Genomic DNA, 21,993 nt, shown 5'->3' with positions numbered 1-21,993 from the left:
AGCAGGAGTAGGCCATTCGGCCCCTCGAGCCTGCTCCGCCATTCAATGAGATCATGGCTGATCATCCAAATTCAGTACCCTGTGCCTGCTTTCTCCCCATATCCCTTGATCCCTTTAGCCTTAAGAAATATATCTAACTCCTTCTTGAATATATCTGGTTCACTAATGTCCTTTCGGGAAGGAAACCTGCCATCCTTACCCGGAATATTATGCAAGCTGTTCTTTCACTCCCACAGAACAACGTTGTCACAACCATGGCCGACCTTACGGGTGGGCGACCGCCCAGCACACCGGGGTTGGGGAGGGGGGTGGGGGGAGGGGGCGCTGTGGTCATGGGGGTCTGAGATTAATGGCGTCGACCTCTGCAAAGGACTTGCCGATCTCCAAAGTCGGCTTCCACCGGACTGTAACGTTCCTTAAGAGCAAACTTCGGGTTTCAAAAGCAAGTTCCCAAACACATGGAGAGCACTCAAGATCCTGTTAACCCTGCCCGTATCACTGGTGATGGAGCGCACTCAGGTTCCTGTTAACCCTGCCCGTATCACTGGCGATGGAGAGCACTCAGGATCCTGTTAACCCTGCCCGTATCACTGGCGATGGACAGCACTCAGGACCCTGTTAACCCTGCCCGTATCACTGGCGATGGAGAGCACTCAGGATCCTGTTAACCCTGCCCGTATCACTGGCGATGGATCGCACTCAGGATCCTGTTAACCCTGCCCGTATCACTGGCGATGGAGAGCACTCAGGATCCTGTTAACCCTGCCCGTATCACTGGCGATGGAGAGCACTCAGGATCCTGTTAACCCTGCCCGTATCACTGGCGATGGAGAGCACTCAGGATCCTGTTAACCCTGCCCGTATCACTGGCGATGGAGAGCACTCAGGATCCTGTTAACCCTGCCTGTATCGGGGGCGATGGACAGCACTCAGGATCCTGTTAACCCTGCCCGTATCACTGGCGATGGAGAGCACTCAGGATCCTGTTAACCCTGCCCGTATCACTGGCGATGGACAGCACTCAGGATCCTGTTAACCCTGCCCGTATCACTGGCGATGGAGAGCACTCAGGATCCTGTTAACCCTGCCTGTATCACTGGCGATGGAGAGCACTCAGGATCCTGTTAACCCTGCCCGTATCACTGGCGATGGAGAGCACTCAGGATCCTGTTAACCCTGCCTGTATCACTGGCGATGGAGAGCACTCAGGATCCTGTTAACCCTGCCCGTATCGAGAGTGATGGAGAGCACTCAGGATCCTGTTAACCCTGCCCGTATCACTGGCGATGGACAGCACTCAGGATCCTGTTAACCCTGCCCGTATCACTGGCGATGGACAGCACTCAGGATCCTGTTAACCCTGCCCGTGTCACTGGCGATGGAGAGCACTCAGGATCCTGTTAACCCTGCCCGTATCACTGGGGATGGAGAGCACTCAGGATCCTGTTAACCCTGCCCGTGTCACTGGCGATGGAGAGCACTCAGGATCCTGTTAACCCTGCCCATATCACTGGCGATGGAGAGCACTCAGGATCCTGTTAACCCTGCCCGTGTCACTAGCGATGGAGAGCACTCAGGATCCTGTTAACCCTGCCCGTATCACTGGCGATGGATCGCACTCAGGATCCTGTTAACCCTGCCCGTATCACTGGTGATGGAGAGCACTCAGGATCCTGTTAACCCTGCCCGTATCACTGGCGATGGAGAGCACTCAGGATCCTGTTAACCCTGCCCGTATCACTGGCGATGGAGAGCACTCAGGATCCTGTTAACCCTGCCCGTGTCACTGGCGATGGTGAGCACTCAGGATCCTGTTAACCCTGCCCGTGTCACTGGCGATGGAGAGCACTCAGGATCCTGTTAACCCTGCCCGTATCACTGGTGATGGAGAGCACTCAGGATCCTGTTAACACTGCCCGTATCACTGGCGATGGAGAGCACTCAGGGTCCTGTTAACCCTGCCCGTATCACTGGCGATGGAGAGCACTCAGGATCCTGTTAACCCTGCCCGCATCGGTGGCGAGCAGTGAATGGAGCTTCTCAAAGTTCAAGCTCATAAAAACGTATTTGCGATCGACTATGGGAGACGACAGGTTATCTTGGCTGGCCATCCTGTCTATCGAGAATGAAGTGGCTCAAAATAGCTTGGGGAACAAATTTTTTATTCGTTATCGTTATTTATTAGTTTAGTGTCTAATTTAATTGTTACTTAGCTATAATGTTCTTTTTTGTGACTTATATCAATTATTATTTAAATTAGAAAAAACTTTTGAGATTACAACTTTATTTCTGAAACTTTCGCTAATACATACTTAAAATCAAAGAAAGGGCGCCAATGTACAAGTTCGCCCAGGGCGCCCATTTTCACCAAGGACGGCCCTGGTCGCAGCTCATTCTCCTTGACTTTGGTACTGGTAGGCCTCAGGCTTCTTGGTGTCTGTCGCCTGGCAACCACCAGAGGTACCACACACTCTCCCCCACCCCACCCCCGGCCCCCCACAAAACAAGACAAACTCAAAAGCAAAAAGTCCAAGCAAAAAGATCCAGCCCATAACAAAAGCTAACGCAAACTAAAAGAAAACACAAAGGAAAAAAAAAACTTACAGGAATATCCAAAGTCTGGGCGACCTTTCTGTTCTGTGGAAATTTGATAAAATAAACCTTAAGGAAAATAAGCAAGAAAAAAAAAATGGATGAAAAGAAAATTAAAGGTTCATAAAACACAGAAAGCATAAAAATGACAATAGGCTAACCTTCCGAACCATTCGTTTCTAAATCTCTTAATCAGTGGAGCTCTAAGTGCTGCTGATTGGATTTTGTGTCATCCATTAAGGTGTAACGACCAGGATGATTGCATTACAGTGTTGGAACAGGTGTCACGCAGGCGACTAAAAGAGCGTTCAAACCCTTCTGTGGGAAATCTAATGGAGGGAATTGCTTTCAATGTCGATGTGCATTAGCATATGTATAAGCTGTTATGGCACCAGATGCGGCCATATGTTCCCTGTCCCTGAGCACACGGGGGGGTGGAGGGTGGGGGGGGTGATAATCCGAACCGATGCTGTGTAATCATACTGGTTGACTTCGCGTAGAGGACTGGTGCCCTGGGGCCACAGGTTAAAGACCCACCATCAAGGGGTCTCTATTAGCTAGCTCCTGTGGGACTCCTGCCCGTTAAATTTAATCTCCTCCCCCATCGGGCTGAGTCCATCATGACATCTCCAACGATTTGTACTGTGGGGAGGAAGGGTGGGGGGGGGGGAGAAATCCTTCGTAATTCCTTCAAGAGGATGCGAAAATAGCAGTTAAAAGAGCTCGTTTATTAACAAAAATGCACACGAGGAAATGACCCGGTTTCAGATTGAGCCCTTCTGTTTGAAGTGAAGTAAAGACAAGAGTGAGATCTTCCCACGGGCTTCAAGAGAGCCCGGGAGATGGTAACAAGGGCTTAATGAGATTCAAGTGGCATTGCTAGGTAGCTGTGCTGAGGAGCCTATAAATCACCACGAGCAAGCCTCCCTGAAGTCATGCTCACCGGCACACCAACATGCGTCAGAACTTTGTGACAATGATCGCAACGCTGGGGTATACAGGGTGTTAAGAAGGTGGTTGGTGCTGAGGAGCAAGGCTGAGGGGTGTCTGATCTCTTCCCAGACTGTGGTAACGGAGGTCAAGCGGTCTGAGGGCGTTGGCGGGAGTCCGGCATTGGATTTACGGGCCTAAACACACTGCTTGGCGATTGTTTTAGGGCACGAATAGCCACGCAGTAGTTGGTGGTTACAGCAAATCCGACTTTCCCACTCACACATCCCACCCTCCCCGCTGTCTAGAGTGGTCATCGCCCGTCAGTCCACCTCCCCCCGAATTATCGCGTGCGAACTGGTTGCTAGGCGACGGGCCCATGGCTTGCAGTCACTCCCTCATCCAACGACTACAAGTTGTCGGACGGCTGTTCGGCGCAAAGCGTTGCCAACCCTCCCTGGGGTCTCTAGGAATTAAAGATTAATCTCCCTGGAAACTGCTTCTAGCAACCCGGGAGAGAAAAATTATTAGGGTTGGGGGGGGGGCAGGTGCAAATAAAAAAAAGTGTGTTTTGTTTTCGTTTTCTTTGAACACTTCCTTTTATTAGTTATAAAAAGATAAAAAGATTGGAGATGGGGGGGAAAAAAATAGGCTGTTTGCCTGAGAGTTGGATCAGCCACATTTCCAATATTTCTATAACTAATAAATGCAAAAATTTCAAAGAATATGAAAAAACAATCTTTTTTTTAGTGCCCCTCCTTGACTGAGCAACATCTGGGAGATTGATCTTCCGTTCCTGGAGACTCCAGGACAATCCTGGCGGGTTGGCAACCCAAGTTGGCTCCTGCCTCGCTTTTCACCCCTTCCCGTTCTCTCTCCACCTGACACCGCCCCAGGATGGTAAAGGTAGAGAGTGCCGCTCCTCGGAATTACCAACCCTTCCTCGCCCAGCAGCATTTAATCTGAATCTTTTTACACAGCAGGTTTGAAATTTTGCTGCGAGATCTGTAACTTCAACAAGGTTTGGCTTTTAGGAGGCAGGTCAGGAGCAGTGACAGAGGAGAACTGTTAAGAATTGCTTTATTTTCTTTCCCCTGATTTCTTTCCCCCCCCCCCCCGCCCGGAGTGTTGAGAAAGTGGGCGTTTGGTGTGCTATTCCCCATGGGGGGGCATCGCAATGATCCCGGTCATCGGCCTGACATCCACACGTGCACAATTTCCACCACAGGTCACCGGCTAACTGAGCACAGGAACAGGAGGAGGCCATTCGGCCCCCTCAAGCCTGTTCCGCCATTCAATGAGCTCATGGTTGATCTGTATCTGTGTCAGCTGTGGCTCAGTGGGCAGCACCCTCGCCTCTGAGTCAGATGGTTGTGGGTTCAAGTCCCCGCTCCAGAGACTTGAGCACAAATACCAGGCTGACACTCCCAGTGCCAGTGCTGAGGCAGTGCTGCACTGTCGAAGGTGCCGTCTTTCAGATGAGACATTAAACTGAGACCCCGTCTGCTCTCTCAGGTGGACATAAAAGATCCCATAGCACTATTTTGAAGAAGATCAGGGGAGTTCTCCCTGGTGTCCTGGGGCCAATATTTATCCCTCAACCACCACTTAAGACAGATTATCAGGTCATTATCACATTGCAGTGTGTGGGAGCTTGCTGTGCACAAATTGGCTGCTGTGTTTCCCACATTACAACAGTGCCTACACTCCAAAAGTACTTTATTGACTGTAAAGCACTTTGGGTGTCCTGAGGTTGTGAAAGGCGCTATAGAAATGCAAGTCTTTTTTCTTTTTTTCTTAACTCCATCTATCCACCTTGGGTCCGTAATCAGGAGCAGAAACCCTGGCTGATTCTTCTCGTCTCTATCCCAGTGACCCCAAGGCTAACTGTAACTCTCCTGCTGCTGCCCTGCCCTGAGACCAGGTCACTCGGCACAGACTGAGGCCTGGGAAACCTCAACCTTCCTGGCCTATGCGGCTCAGTATCAAGCTGGACAATCCATTATCATGGAATCGTAGAATCTCACAGCACAGAAGGAGACCATTTGGCCCATCGTGCCTGTGCCAGCTCTTTGAAAGAGCTCTCCAATTAGCCTGGTAGAGGCAGGAACCCTCACAACATTCAAGAAGCATTTAGATGAGCACTTGAAACACCATAGCATACAAGGCTACGGACCAAGTGCTGGAAAATGGGATTAGAATAGGCGGGGCTTGATGGCCGGTGCGGACACGATGGGCCGAAGGGCCTCTTCCTGTGCTGTATAACTCTATGACTCTAGTCCCACTCCCCTGCTCTTTCCCCATAACCCTTGCAAATTTTTCATTTTCAAATATTTCTCCAATTCCCCTTTTGGAAAATTACTATTGAATCTGCTTCCACCACTGCTTTCAGGCAGCGCGTTTCAGATCATAACAATCAGCCATGAGGTGAGGGAAAACACACTTTAAAATGGTTCTGTGAGGCCTGTGACTTAACATAGTTGGGCTTTATGAGCAATGTTCCCTCCAATTGCTTTTTTTCCCTGTGCAAGCCCTTTAAATTGACCGTGTGGCCGCATGCGCGGTATCTCTACCAGCGGCAGTGCTGGTGAGTGGCCTGCGCGGGATCTCACGAGAGGTGCGCGGGACCTCGCGAGGGGTGCGCGGGACCTCACGAGGGGTGCGTGGCTGCGCACCTTGGGGGGAACGTTGTTTATGAGGCAGGCCGGGAGCAGCTATGTGGCAGTGCAGTCTTAGGGAGTAAAAACCTGGCTTGCTTTCAATATTTTTTTTAAATTTGTTTTTATGGGATGTGGGCGTCGCTGGCAAAGCCAGCATTTATTGCCCATCCCTAATTGCCCCTTGAGAAGGTGGTGGTGAGCCGCCTTCTTGAACCGCTGCAGTCCGTGTGGTGCTGTTAGGGAGGGAGCTCCAGGATTGCGACCCAGCGACAATGAAGGATCGGTAATATATTTCCAAGTCAGGATGGTGTGAGTTGGAGGGGAACTTGGAGGTGGTGATGTTCCCATGCGCCTGCTGCCCTTGTCCTTCTAGGTGGAAGAGGTCACGGGGTCTGGGACGTGCTGCCGAAGAAGCCTTGGCGAGTTGCTGCAGTGCATCTTGTAGATGGTACACACTGCAGCCACGGTACGCCGGTGGTGGAGGGAGTGAATGTTTAAGGTGGTGTTTGGGGTGCCATTAAAATATTAAATATTAAAAAGGCTAATGGAATGCTGGCCTTTATACCTAGAGGACTAGAATACAAGGGGGTAGAAGTTATGCTGCAGCGATACAAAGCCCTGGTTAGCCCACACCTGGAGCACTGTGAGCGGTTCTGGGCACCACACCTTAGGAAGGATATATTGGCCTTGGAGGGAGTGCAGCGTAGGTTTACCAGAATGATACCCGGACTCCAAGGGTTAAGTTACGAGGAGCGATTACACAAATTGAGGTTGTATTACCTTGAATTTAGAAGGTTAAGGGGTGATCTGATTGAAGTTTTCATGATATTAAGGGGAACAGATAGGGTAGATAGAGAGAAACTATTTCCGCTGGTTGGGGAGTCTAGGACTAGGGGGCAGAGTCTAAAAATTAGAGCCAGACCTTTCAGGAGTGAAATTAAGAAACACAAAGGGTGGTAGAAGTTTGGAACTCTCTTTCGCAAACAGCAATTGATGCTAGATCAATTGTTAATTTTAAATCGGAGATTGATAGATTTTTGTTAACCTAAGGTATTAAGGGATATGGGCCAAAGGCGGGTATATGGGGTTAGGTCGCAGATCAGCCATGAATGGCGGAGCAGGCTCGAGGGTCTGAGTGGCCTCCTCCTGTTCCTATGTTAAAATGGTTAGGAAACAGCAGAGTTTAATGTCATATTCTGCCAACTCTCCTGAGCACTGCGACTGACTGCAAACTCACCACGAGAGACAAAACCGCATCAGCTAGCACCACTCCTCTTCATTTCTCCTTCGCTTTAACAGGCGGGTATAACATACACCTGCTGCCACAGGGAGTAGTTGAGGCGAGGAGCATAGATGCCTTCAAGGGGAAGCTCGATAAGTACATGAGGGAGACAAGAATAGGAGGATGTGCTGATGGGATGAGATGAAGTAGGGGAGGGAGGAGGCTGGTGTGGAGCATAAACACCGGCACGGACCAGTTGGGTCGAGTGGCCTGTTTCTGGGCTGTAAAATATTATGTAATTCTATGTAATACCGATTAGTCTATACTAATTAAATATACAAGGAGTTGGCTTAAACAGCTCAATTATTTATGCAAAAATTAAAGCTTCCTTTAAACACAATTTCCTGTTCTGAATCAAAAATAATCTTCAATTATAAGCATCAGCAAATGTAAAATTAAAAACGTTTGAGCAACAAATTGCAGTTCATAAACATTCGAACGAGTGTTAAGTGGCAATTGGATTTGAGCTGACTGTAGTTTCACTGCCCGCAGAGTGACAATTAGGGTTGCTAACTGAGTGGTCCCTCAAATAGGGTTAAAGTGAAGTTCACAATGACATTTATATCCTCTAGACCCATCTTTTGTTTCTTTACTTGTCCCATTGCCACCCCCTTTTACCTCGCACCATCAATCCCTTTTGTCAATTAACCTCTCCTGCCTTTTAGCCTATCACAGACCTTCCCTTTCGTTCTGTCCTCTCCCCCACCAAGACCCCCCTCTTTCCCTGCCTCTGTACTTGCTTAATAACTATTCCATCTCTAACTTCTTACATAAATAACAGCAGAAAATGCTGGAAACACTCAGCAGGTCAGGCAGCATCGCGGAGAGAGAAACAGCAGGGTTTTCCAGTTCTGATGAAGGGTCATCGACCCGAAACGTTAACTCTGTTTCTCTCTCCACGGTATTTTCTGTTGTTGTTTCTGATTTCCAGCGTCCGCGGTGTTTTGCTATTGTCTAACTTCTTACAGCTGTGATGAAGGGTCATCGACCCGAAACGTTAACTCTGTTTCTCTCTCCACGGTATTTTCTGTTGTTGTTTCTGATTTCCAGCGTCCGAGGTGTTTTGCTATTGTCTAACGTCTTACAGCTGTGATGAAGGGTCATCGACCCGAAACGTTAACTCTGGGCGATTTTAGTCCCACTCGCTCAGTAGAACCCTGGCGGGTGGGGCATTTAAAATCGCCCCTGGCTCTTACGGCCATGATCGCAACATCTGCGATTTTAACCTGCCCTCCTGAGCCAGGCAGTGAGGACAGGCACCTAGAGCCAACGGGGTCCTTCTTAACATACGCATGTTGTGGCCCGATGACATCATTGAGACCCGACTCTAATTTTAACTCGGGCTTGAGCGAGGGAATCCCCCTGGAGTTAAAATGGGGGCCACTCTCTCTCTCCACAGAGGCTGCCTGGCCTGCTGAGTGTTTCCAGCATTTTCTGTTTTTATCTATTATGGCATTTATGTCCTCTGCATAAGGCAGCTTCACAATGCATTGCACCTCAAAGGGATGTTAATCTGCCCTACAGCATCTCTGTCTGCAATCTCAGCCCCCGCATGTTCACCAGGATGATCTTAACCCTACAATGGAAGCTCCTGCGCTTCGAAGTCATGAAAAAAAAGAAAGGAATTGCATTGATATAGCGCCTTTCACAACCTCAGGACGTCCCCGGAGCCTTTGACAAGTACTTTTGAAGTGTAGTCGCTGTTGTAATGGTGTCGGGAACTAATGCTGCAATGTTGCCCATCATGCCACTAAATGCAACAAAGGCATCATTTCGGTAAGTTTGTTGTCACAGTTCTGGTTATACAGTGAGGGGCGGCATCAACAGTTTCCAAGACAATCTCTGAGGGCTGTGGAGGCTCCGTCCTCGGGTGTATTCAAAACAGAAGTCGATAGATTTCCGACGAGTAAGGGCATCAAGGGATATGGCGATAGGGTCGGTGAATGGAGTTGAGGCAGAAGATCAGCCATGATCTCATTGAATGGCAGAGCAGGCTCAAAGGGACGAATGGCCGACTCCTGCTCCTATTTCTTATGTTCTTATGAATATGGGAGACGGGCAGTTCGGATTGTTTAAAACTCCTACAACATAAGAACATAAGAATTAAGAGCAGGAGTCGGCCATACGGCCCCTCGAGCCTGCTCCGCCATTCAATAAGATCACGGCTGATCATCGACCTCAACTCCACTTTCCCGCCCGATCTCCATATCCCTTGATTCCCTTAGAGTCCAAAAATCTATCGATCTCAGCCTTGAATATACTCAACGACTGAGCATCCACTGCCCTCTGGGGCAGAGAATTCCAAAGATTCACCGCCCTCTGAGTGAAGAAATTCCTCCTCATCTCAGTCCTAAATGGCTGACCCCTTATCCTGAGACTGTGACCCCTGGTTCTAGACTCTCCAGCCAGGGGGAAACAACCTCCCTGTATCTACCCTGTCGATCCCCCTCAGAATCCGATATGTTTCAATGAGATCACCTCTCAACTCCAGAGAGCATAGGCCCATTCTACTCCTGTCCTATAATGATGCATTTATGTTCAAAAGGTCCTCGTTACTACAGACCCCTTGATTCTCCTCTCCGCTCAAATACACAATTCAACGGTTGAAATAAATCCAGAAACAGGACTGACTCGGGCAGAACAAAAAAAACGAGTAGCATCCCTTCAGGAATTTTTTCCTTCCTCAAGAGTGACAATTCATGCCCTAGGGTTTTTATGCGCTCATTTTCCCTCCCCCCCCCCACCCCCTCGCCCCACGACTTTCACAGTGACTGTGAAAAGTGCAGGAAAGTGACTTTTGAGTCCAAACACGTGTCTCAGGGCAGCAGTACCACAGAGCAGCTGCAGGTGGCACTGAAGATACCCGGGGACCGCTACACGCTCAGCAGCGCCGCCCACAGAGACATCCGAGTATTGCGGCTGTTTGTCAATGCATCTTTTACAATAATTAAAGCTGTTAAGATTTTCATTTTGCCGGGGAGGCGGGTTTTGACTGAAGATATCACATTCCATATGCTGTCTGCTTTAAAGTCACGTCGCATGTTTCCAGGAATAAGAGAAAGGTTGTGATTCGTAGTTAGCCGATTTTCCACGTTTTCCGACGCGCCGTGCTGTCAAACTCGTTAATCAATCGCAACTCGTTAAAAATTATATGTTCCTTCCTCAAAAATCTAAAAAATGTCCAATACCGCTACATTTGTTTCTCTGCCCGCACTGCGCAGAGTTTTAGTTTTACGCTAGGTTAACATTCACGACTAGGTTGGATAGGTGGGAGAGGGGAAAGAAAGAAAAAAGACTTGTATTTCTATAGCGCCTTTCACGACCACTGGACGTCCCAAAGCGCTTTACAGCCAATGAAGGACTTTTTTTTTGAAGTGGAGTCACTGTTGTAATGTAGGAAACGCAGCAGCCAATTTGCGCACAGCAAGCTCCCACAAACAGCAATGTGGTATTGACCAGATCATCTGTTTATTGATGTTGATTGAGGGATAACTATTGGCCTGGACACCGGGGATAACTCCTCTTCGAAATAGTACCATGGGATCTTTTACGTCCACCTGAGATGGCATACGGGGCCTCGGTTTAACGTCTCATCCGAAAGACGGCACCTCCGACAGTGCAGCACTCCCTCAGTACTGCCCTGGGAGTGTCAGCCTAGATTGTGTGCTCAAGTCCCTGGAGCGGGGACTTGAAGTCATGATCTTCTGACTCAGAGGTGAGAGTGCTACCCACGGCTATCATTTCTTTTTGTAAGGAATGTAAATAGTCACATATTTTCAAAACTGTGGCATTGAACCTTTAGGAGGGTTGGACTGTGATCTGGCGCTCCCAGGGACTGCCCCATGGGACATCGTGGGGATTCAACATCGGGCGAAATCCATGGGCATCACTCCCAATGGACAATCCCTGCTCGGACCGCACGCTCGAGAATCATTCCTTGAAGCCCTGGCTCTTCAACTGCACCAATCCTTTAAGCCCAAGGATGCCGAGCAGAAAGGGCGATGAATATGTTGTGGGGGTTGTACGGAGTTGGGGATCTGTTGTTGCTACCAGTCAGGCTCCTGACTGTACCTGCTCCTTCCCTTGACCCCCAACTGCAAGCACAAACACACACACACTTACACACACACACACACACTCACACACATACTCACACATACTCTCTCACACACACGCTCACACTCACACACACACTCACTCTCACACACACACTCACTCTCACACACACACACACACTCACACACTCTCTCACTCACACACACACACTCACTCACACACTCTCTCACACACACACTCTCTCACACACACACACACACACACACTCACACACTCACTCTCACACACGCTCACTCTCACACACACACTCACTCACACACTCACTCTCACACACACTCACTCTCACACACACACACACACACACACTCACACACTCACTCTCACACACGCTCACTCTCACACACACACTCACTCACACACTCACTCTCACACACACACTCACTCTCACACACACACTCACACACACACACTCTCACACACACACTCACACACTCACTCTCACACACACACTCTCTCACACACACACTCACTCACACTCTCTCACACACACACTCACACGCACACACGCACACACTCACTCTCACACACACACTCACTCTCACACACACACACACACACACTCACACCAAGTTAGCTTGCTGTGCGCAAACTGGCTGCCACGTTTCCTACATTACGACAGTGACTACACTTCAAAAAACACTTCCTTGGCTGTAAAGCACTTTGGGACGTCCGGTGGTCATAAAATGCACTATCTAAATGTAAGTCTTTTTTGTTAAAGTGCTGAAAGGTAGCAGAAACACAGAGAAGAGGATAGGAATGTGCAAAGGGCTAATAATATTAGAACAGGGATGTGGGGGGGGGGGGGAGGTGCGAGAGGGGTGGGGGCGGAAAGGGTTAAACGCGTGAACGCTTCAGCCGCTGCAGTACAAGGTAGGATCTGCCTCACTTACTTTGCATGCATAGGCCGTCAGTGCAGTTTTTGGAGTCTAACAGCGGTCCTTGGCAGTCCTTCCCGCCGGTTTTAGGGGCGGGGGCTGTGCACTCCCTCCTCCGCCAGTGCATGCATTCCGTCCCACAGGTTGACCACTTGCTCCACTCCGTCCACCCACCATCAACTACAGTTCGACAAGAGAAAAACATCAGTACACAAGTATGCAACGGAAGGAGGCGGGGGGAGGGGGCAAATGATCAGCCGTGTCTTTACGAGCGGGTGGGAGGAGGGGGGATGGTGGGGGGCGGGCGAACGAGATCTGCCTGACTCCGCGGGTGGCGTCGCTGATCCGCGGGAACCAGTCGCTCGTGACGCTTTGTTACTCGGGCGTCTGCAGTGGTAAATGGGACTTCGGATTAAAGCGCTAACAACGCCCGCATTGTACGGATAAATGGGCTAGGTCAATGAATACATTTGGAAGTATTGCGTTGACACAGTGTTCCGAATCTCGTGCCTAATAAAGGAGGCCCAATGACCATCCACTGTGACAGTGCAGATTGCTGGGTGGGAATTGATGTAAATTTCAGGACAAGCTCCCCGGGGGTAATTTACTGATGGTGCGCGAAATGAGCGACGTCGGATTGGCCGCTCGCTCGGCGCCTCTCCCGACTTTTCTTTCAAATCAGATCCGATGTCGTCCGTTACACGCCAGCGCCGAAACTTAAAAGGAGCGCTCCTGTGCCCTGCCTCCCCTCCCGAATCACAGGCAGAGAGCAAGGGGGGGGCCGCCCATCTGATTCCCAGACTGGCACCAGCGCCATCGCCATCGCCAAACAATGGCAGTGAGCACAAAGGCAGCTTGCCGACAACTCTCCCGACAACTTTCCCGTCTTCCTTGTGCGAGGGAATCACCCCGGGGTGGGTGGGGGGATGGGGCTCCACTCGGTGGCGGCTCCCAGAGATGCGGTTTAGGGGCCGGGTATTCGGCAGGTGCTGCAGATCGAGGCTGCGTTGTGCCGCCATGTTGGCACGCCACCCTGCTCCATAAGGGAAAGGAAGGTGAATCCCAGATCCTTGTGCCTACTACACTGCAGCAAGGACCTGGAGATCAGCGTGGAGTCGCTTTCTTCTACCAATGTGCAAGAATTCTTAATATAAGTACTTAAACCAATTGATACAAGAAAATGGCTACCTATCCTCCCATCTCCCTTTGGGTTGCCAACACTGGTTGGACAGATTCCTGGAGGTGTCGTCACATGATCTCTTGCCTCCAACCGCCCCGCCCCCACTCTCCCGCCATTGGTCGCCCAACCCGTCCACACTCGCCAACCCCGCCTTCCCACGGCCAATCGGAAAGCAAATGGACTCTTCATTCCCCGATTGGAGGATTCTTGACTGTCAGTCAAGCAGCCTTTCTCCCGTGTCCAACAGTTTTATCACAAAAGTGTGCAAAGAAAATACATTTTTTTTAATGCCCCCTATGATTTTTCTCCTGGGTTTTTGCTCCCAGCAGCATGCGGGAGATTAATCTTCAATTCCTTGGAGACTCCAGGGCCAATCCTGGAGGGCTAGCGACCCTAATCTCCCTATTCGGATGCCATCTCGAAAATCCTCTCAGTGGAAGTTGGGAGATTCAGAACCGACTGTACCACTGACACGGAAATGGAAATGAAGTACCATCAGGGGGTCAAGTTAATTGACACGAATTTTGCTTCTTTGGCTTAAACTGAGAAGATTTTCAAAATCGGAGGCCACTCGTTTCCGAAAAGAGACAGCAGGCAGCTCACCCCAGCTGTTAAATGTGTCTTTCTTGTTGCAGCACCTTTCACGGGCAGTCAATCTTAATTTAAAACAAGAACCGCTACCCAGTCAGGATCCGTAGAATTCACTCCACAATGCACCACCCACACCCTGCAGAATCTTAGGATCATACAGTGATACAGAATGATACCCGGACTTCAAGGGTTAGGTTGCAAGGAGAAATTACAGAAATTAGGCTTGTATTCCCTTGAATTTAGAAGGTTAAGGGGCGATCTGATTAAAGTTTTCAAGGTATTAAGAGGAACAGATAGGGTAGATAGAGAGAGAAACTATTTCCGCTGGTTGGGGAGTCTAGGACTAGGGGGCAGAGTCTAAAAATTAGAGCCAGACCTTTCAGGGGTGATATTAGGAAACACTTCTACACACAAAGGGTGGTAGAAGTTTGGAACTCTCTTCCGTAAATGGCAATTGATGCTCGATCAATTGTTAATCTTAAATCAGAGATTGATAGATGTTTGTTAACCAAAGGTATTAAGGGATATGGGCCAAAGGCAGGTATATGGAGTTAGGTTGCAGATCAGCCATGATCTCATTGAATGGCAGAGCAGGCTCGAGGGGCTGAGTGGCCTCCTCCTGTTCCTATGTTCCTATGTTCACAGAAGGAGGCCATTCGGCCCATCATGCCTGTGCCAGCTCTTTGAAAGAGCTCTCCAATTAGTCCCAGTCCCCTGCTCTTTCCCCATAGTCCTGCATTTTTTTTCCATTTCAAGTATTTATCCCTTTTGAAAGTTACTATTCAATCTGCTTCCACCACCCTTTCAGGCAGCGCATTCCAGATCACAACAGCTGAGTAAAAAAAATTCTCCTCATCGCCCCCCCCTCTGTATTTTTTGCCAATTATTTTAAATCTGTCTCCTCTGGATACCAACCCTCCTGCCAGTGGAAACAATTTCTCCCTAAGGCTTCTTCGGCAGCACCTCCCAAACCCGTGACCTCTTCCACCTAGAAGGACAAGGGCAGCAGGCGCATGGGAACACCACCACCTCCAAGTTTCCCTCCAAGTCACACACCATCCTGACTTGGAAATATATCGGCCGATCCTTCATCGTCGCTGGGTCAAAATCCTGGAACTCCCTCCCTAACAGCACTGTGGGAGCACCTTCACCACACGGACTGCAGCAGTTCAAGAAGGCGGCTCACCACCAGCTTCTCAAGGGCAATTAGGGATGGGCAATAAATGCTGGCCTCGCCAGCGATGCCCTCATCCCATAAACGAATAAAAAAAACTGTATCAAAACCCCTCATGATTTTGAACACCTCTATTAAATCTCCCCTTAACCCACTCTGCTCCAAGGAGAACAATCTCAGCTTCTCTAGTCTCTCCACATAACTAAAATATTATGTCCCGAAGTATTCCACTGATAATCCCCACTGTGCATTCTATCCTGAAATCCACGTTCCTTGACAGTTATCGAAATAAACATTTTCAAAAGAAGAAATGGCACTGTAGCAAGCAATCAAAAGAGTAGAATTTCCCACTGGCGAAGTTCCCTTAAAAATAGGTAGCTTGCTCATGCCAAAGGGGTGATTCCATGATCCGACACTCCCAGCAGGGGGAAGCACAGGATGGAAACCGTGGGCCCACAGCCTTGGATTTTCCCCGACACACTTCCACTGGGATCGCGGAATCACCCCTTACAGTTCCTAGTGCAACCTTCTGACGGGAGATGTCTACATGTTTATTTTACACAGATTGACATCTTGGCCAAAATAGTGCGCGCGCAGCAATGGAGGGCAAAGAGCATTAAACGTTGGTACATGGGCTTCCGCCAATCTCATGTGTGCAAGAATTACATGGAATATACGGCATGGAAAGAAGGTCATTCGGCTCAACCAGTCCATGCCGGCGATTATGCTCCACTCGAGCCTCCTCCCGTCTTTCCTCATCTAACTCTATCAACATAACCCTCTATTCCCTTCTCCCTCATATGCTTATCTGGCTTCCCCTTAAATTGATTTATACTATTCGCTTCAACCGCTCCCTGTGGTAGTGAGTTCCACATTCTCACCACTCTCTGGGTAAAGAAGTTTCTTCTGAATTCCCTATTTGAGTTCTTGGTGATGATCTTACATTGATGGCCTGTAGTTTTGCTCTTCCCCACAAGTGGAAACACTCTCTCTCTCTCTATCTATTCTATCAAAACCTTTCATAATTTGAAAGACCTCGAGCAGGTCACCTCTCAGGCTTCTCTATTCAAGAGAAAAGAGACCCAGCCTGTTCATCCATTCCTGAATGTGTCAGGATACAGTGCTTAGGTCGGATGGTGGTTTGGAGTCTAACACAAAGTCAGAGCCAATGAAGTCTACACAACGCCAGTGTCACTGGCTCACAGGAAGAAACCACTTCTGAAGTTTACGGTCAGCTTTGTTTCCCTGGGCATCTGAAGAGATTTAAAGAAGGAACTTGCGATTAAAGTATTTAGGCTCAATGGTGACTAATAAATTCAGAGAGAACTAATTAAATAAGTAAATTTGCAAGCGTAATGGTCAGATTTAGTGCGCAATATAATCGTGACAGGAAACTGTTCGTTTTCTTAATGAACCTCCAGAGCAAGACTGGAGATGGTGGATAAAAACGGTGGCACTAGTCAACCTCTCGTGGCGCACACAGGGAGTCAAGGCCAAGTGTAGTCTTCAGGCAATGTCTGTCTATCCTTTATTTATAGTGAAAATCACCTCGGTGAACTTGCCATCCTATAATCTGCCCATCAGCTAGCTTTTCCCTGTAAATTGCTCAAAATGCTTTCTGAAAACTTTGAATCATAGAATCTTAGAAATTTACGGCACAGAAGGAGGCCGAAAAAGAGCCATCCAGCCTAATCCCACGTTCCAGCTCTTGGTCCGTAGCCCTGTCGGTTCCAGCACTTCAAGTGCATATCCAAGCACTTTTTAAATGCGATGAGGGTTTCTGCTTCTACCACCCTTTCAGGCAGTGAGTTCCAGACCCCCGCCATGCTCTGGGTGAAGACATTTCTCCTCAACTCCCCTCTAAACCTTCTAACAATTACTTTAAATCAATGCCACTGGTTACTGACCTCTCTGCTAAGAGGAATAGGTCTTTCCTATCCACGCTATCTAGGCACTTCATAATTTTAGGTCTCCGCTCAGCCTCCTCTGTTCCAGAGAAAACAACCTCAGCCTATCCAATCTTTCCTCATAGCTAAAATTCTCCAGTCCTGGCAACATCCTCGTAAATCTCCTCTGTACCCTCTCTAGTGCAATCACACCCTTCCTGTAATGTGGTGACCAGAACTGCACGCAGTACTCTAGCTGTGGCTGAACTTGTGTTTTATGCAGTTCAGGCATAACCTCTATGCCTCGGCTAATAAAGGAAAGTATTCCGTATGCCTTCTTAACCGCTTTATCTACCTGTCCTGCTACCTTCAGGGATCTGTGGACATGCACTCCAAGGTCCCTCTGATCCTCTGCACTTCTCAGTGTCCTACCATTTAATGTGTATTCCCTTGCCTTGTTAGCCCTCCCCAAATGCATTACCTCACACTTCTCCAGATTGAATTCCATTTGCCACTTTTCTGCCCACCTGACCACTCCACTGATATCTGCCTGCAGTCTGCAGCTTTCTTCCTCACTATCAACCACACGGCCAATTTTTGTATCATCTGCAAACTTCTTAATCTTTGAGAATGCTATTTTTTTCTCAGTAACTGAAATTTAGAAGTTCCAAATAAGGGTTTAAATACATTTTAAACATTTTAAATGATATATTATACGGTATATGTCATCAGTGATCGAAACCACGGGAGGATTCAAGATCGAGGCGGTAGCCATGAAGGAGATTTTATATGGAGGAGAGGTTTAAAGAGGACAGGAGGGCAGTGAATTCAGAGGAGAGTGGAGATGGAGATTGAAGTCACAGAGGATGAGGAAGATGCTCAGTGCAAAGGTTTTGGGAGGAAAGGAGTGCGATTATCGGGTGAAATCCTGGGTGGGGCTTGGAGGTGGGGGGCAGGCAAGAGACAGCATAGAATAGGCGAGAGGGATGGAACAAGGTGAGGCGCTCGACGGAGGAGAAGGTACCAGAGGAGTAGGAGGAGTGACTAAGGTGGGCCACACTGCCACCGAGGGGGCAGGTAGTAGAAAATACAGCCAGGCAGAGAGGGTACGGTAAGGGGCAAGGTGTCAGCCAAGTTCCAGTCAAAGCCAGGATGTCAGTGCCATCGTCCATCACAAGATAGTGAATGGCAAGGGCCTTGTTTCTGAGTGATCGGTCGTTCTGGAGGGGAAGCAGAGAGGGGCAATGATTGTTTACCCACTAGCAGAGTCCAATGAGGCGTGGTGGGTGGAGGGAGTGGGACGAGAATGAGGGTTTTAGTATTACCAGTCAGTAAGTAATTAAAGGTCAACAGTCCAGTAGAAGTGTTGCAACTCAATCATCTAGGACAACAAGCCAATAGCATAGCGTTACAGGACAAGAGTGCAGTGTAGCATCATGAGATGTAGAGGCTGATTTCAGTGTCCTGTGTTGGAACCAGTGGGAGGCGAGTGCGCCAGGACTAGCACCTGTCTGAATGCATCATCTCCAGTCCCACCGAGTTTCCAAGCTCATCCTGATTAACATAACGTGGGCGAGCTGCAGGAGTGAGAGAAACCTGCGATTGGCTCTCTGCCCATTTGGGGAGGGGGGGGGGTGGTGGGAAGCGTTAGCTATTCGGGTCTGAAAAGGCCCACGCGCAGCTTAAAGGGGTGCTGTTGACCAAAAGTGTGCAAAGGTGCAGTGGCAGGATTGCAATTGATAAGCGATGTAAACGAGCACCTTGTTTTTTTCCATACGGAACAGTGAAGATTTTATTTGGAACAAGTGCAGCAGAGAAGGGAGGTCCTCTTCCCTCTGGCGGGTCGCCAGGCTACTCTGGCAAGTGAATGGTTAATCTGTACCGCATAGCAAAGTTGTGCAGCGTACAACATACCACGATGACACATTGGCTGACCTTTACTGGAGGAAGCTCCCAGATACGTCAATATCTTGAGTCTCTCCTTCACCTTTCCTATTATGCATTCAATGATGGTTCTCATTGATGCATGGACCTCATTATATCAGTGTTGGGCAGGAATATGTAGATGGTGCACCAGTATCAAAAGCTAGGGCTGCAGCGGGTGGCTCTTAGCCTCCAAGGAGCTGCGGTTGCACTTTATTCCAGGGTCAAGCAATGGGGGGAGGGGGGGTGTGGAATAATGGTGAATTATCAAAAGTTAGAGCTCATGCATATTGCGAGTAATGTGGGTATCCACCTGCACGATCCTGTGCAGAGGCTCACGGATGAATTGCACATTAATGGGACTGGAAGCCCGTGCTGTTCATGAACTCTACTATTGCCGCCTGGACCATGCAGGGCTTCACAGGTGCAATTTACCATGCCCTGGACATTGGGATGTCCTACAATCTGAGCAAAGCCCTCGACTGCAGTTTTTTTTTGTTCAGATTCAGATTCAGATTCAGATTAGATTTATTTGCCATATGTAACAAGTACAATGGAATGCTTGTTCCCCGTAGGGACGCGTCAGCTATACGTACAGCGCCGCTGGCAAGGCCAGCATTTACTGCCCATCCCTAATTGCCCCTTGAGAAGCTGGTGGTGAGCCACCTTCTTGAACTGCTGCAGTCCGTGTGGTGAAGGTGCTCCCACAGTGCTGTTAGGGAGGGAGTTCCAGGATTTTGACTCAGCGACGACGATGAAGGAACGGCCGATATATTTCCAAGTCCGGATGTTGTGTGACTTGGAGGGGGAACTTGCAGGTGGTGGTGTTGTCATGTGCCTGCTGACCTTCTCCCTCCAGGTGGTAGAGGTCGCGGGTTTCTTGTTGCCATTGGGAAAATGGCAAAAGTAGTTTGTCCTGGCAACTAAGACATCAGTCACCTGCTTTATAGTGGTGTGGAGTGCAGATTGACTGATGATGTTGCTGACGTTCCCTGTGGCTTGCTGGAAGGGGCCCAAGGCATACAAGCCCCATCCGCGGCAGCCTTTACAACAACAGGCGGTGTTACGGCACTCAAACATTAAGCCTCGGATCTGTAGCTGTCCGAGTACTGTGGACATGATGATGAAGAAGTTTTGTAAGCTATACAAAAAGCTGTTGGCGTCAGATAATAGCACCTCCCCTTCACTTTATGATGTTCCTGCCTATTTAGGGCAGGAACCTACTGCCACCTGCTCAAGTCTCACTGAAAACTTGCACGTGACGTTAAATGGGTAGCAATCCATTGGGATCGATCGCCGTCCATTCTTAAATCATCCATTATACCTCATCTAGAGGATGTTAAAATCAGTCCCACCATGTCTAGTATAACAAATCGATGGTCCAGTATAGCATTCAAGGGGAGTGGGGTAGATTTTCATTTTCACTGCCTGAGTGGTTATCTGGTGGAGCAGATACAGAAGATTAAGGAACGTTGACTCTATTTTCTCTCCACGGATGTTGCCTGGCCTGCTGAGTTTTTCCAGCATTTTCTGTTGTTATTTTGGATTTCCAGCATCCGCCAGTATTTTGCTATCGTAGAAGATTAAGGGATGATCTAATTGAGGTGTTCAAGATGATTAAAGGATTTGATTGGGTTGATAGAGAGAAACTATTTCCTCTTTGGTGGGAGGGTCCAGAACAAGGGAGGCACAACCTTAAAATCAGAGCCAGGCTGTTCAGGGGGTGATGTCAGGAAGCACTTCGTCACACAAATGGTAGTGGAAATCTGGAACTCTCTCCCCCCAAAAAGTTGTGGATATCGACCAATTGAAAAATTCAAAAAGGAGATAGATAGATTTTTGTTAGGCAAGGGTATTAAGGGATATGGATCCAAGGCGGGTAACTGGCGTTAAGGTACAGATCAGTCATAATCTAATTGAATGGTGGGAACAGGCTCGAAGGGCTGAATGCCAAACTCCTGTTCCTGTGTTCCTAGATCGCCAGCCCTTTATAGAACCTTCCTGATTTTCATTCCATTTATTTCCATGCAATGAAAATAGGGCGGGGTCTGTAAAGGGAGGGCACTTTGCCAGATTAGCGCCCAGTCAGTGATAACGGAAATCTCCCCAATACCTTTTATGGGCACTGCAAGTCAATTGCTTAGTGTTAGAAGACAATAAGCGGTATAAGTCAATAGTCTAGTACAGAATTACAAGTCAATATCTCATCTAAGCACTGGAAGTCAATTGCCTAGTATAGTATTACAAGACAACAATCTAGTCTAAGCACTAATCAATAGTCCAGTGTAGACACTACGAGAGAAGACGTTTTTCAGACGCTGCAAGGTAGAGCGTTCATTGACTACTCATGCACCTAAATGTTAAGTGATATGAAATTTGTTTGCTATTTCAATGGAGGTGCTCCCCGGTTTAATTTAAATGGGACAATGTCTGAGCTGAAATAGAATAGAATTCCGTACAAGTGCATTAGCCATTTTTTGCATACCAATATTTTGAAAGAGCCAAATTGTGAGGTATTAGAAGCATAGAACATAGAAAAATAGGAGCAGGAGTCGGCCATTCAGCCCCTCGAGCCTGCCCCACCATTCAATACGATCATGGCTGATCATCCATCCCAATACCAAATTCCCGCTCTCTTCCCATACCCCCCCGATGCCTTTTGTGTCCAGAAATATATCTATCTCCTTCTTAAATACATTCAGTGAACTGGCCTCCACAGCCCTCTGTGGTAGAGAATTCCACAGGCTCACCACCCCTTGAGTAAAGAAATTCCCCCTCATCTCA

At 48.5% G+C, this 21,993-nt stretch overlaps 1 protein-coding gene across 3 annotated transcripts in view; it reads right to left on the bottom strand.

The window, feature by feature from the left end:
• Positions 1 to 21,993, bottom strand: part of LOC147122540 (netrin receptor UNC5C-like) — a 690,555-nt gene that overhangs the window by 45,088 nt on the left and 623,474 nt on the right. For 2 of the 3 annotated variants that reach the window (XM_086006449.1, XM_086006460.1), the window contains exons 8-9: positions 12,471 to 12,635; positions 2,605 to 2,661 (exon numbers count right to left, since the gene is read on the bottom strand). In XM_086006449.1, coding sequence (XP_085862575.1) covers positions 2,605 to 2,661; positions 12,471 to 12,635 — 222 coding nt within the window. The remainder of the gene's footprint in view (positions 1 to 2,604; positions 2,662 to 12,470; positions 12,636 to 21,993) is intronic. The other variant, XM_086006469.1, reaches the window with a different exon arrangement.

The sequence above is a fragment of the Somniosus microcephalus genome, chromosome 2 (assembly GCF_052327205.1).
Source record: "Somniosus microcephalus isolate GS21.2 chromosome 2, FLI_Smic_1.0, whole genome shotgun sequence".
Lineage (NCBI taxonomy): Eukaryota > Metazoa > Chordata > Chondrichthyes > Squaliformes > Somniosidae > Somniosus > Somniosus microcephalus.
Note: the sequence above shows the minus strand (reverse complement) of the source record. Positions and strands in the feature narration are given on the sequence as shown.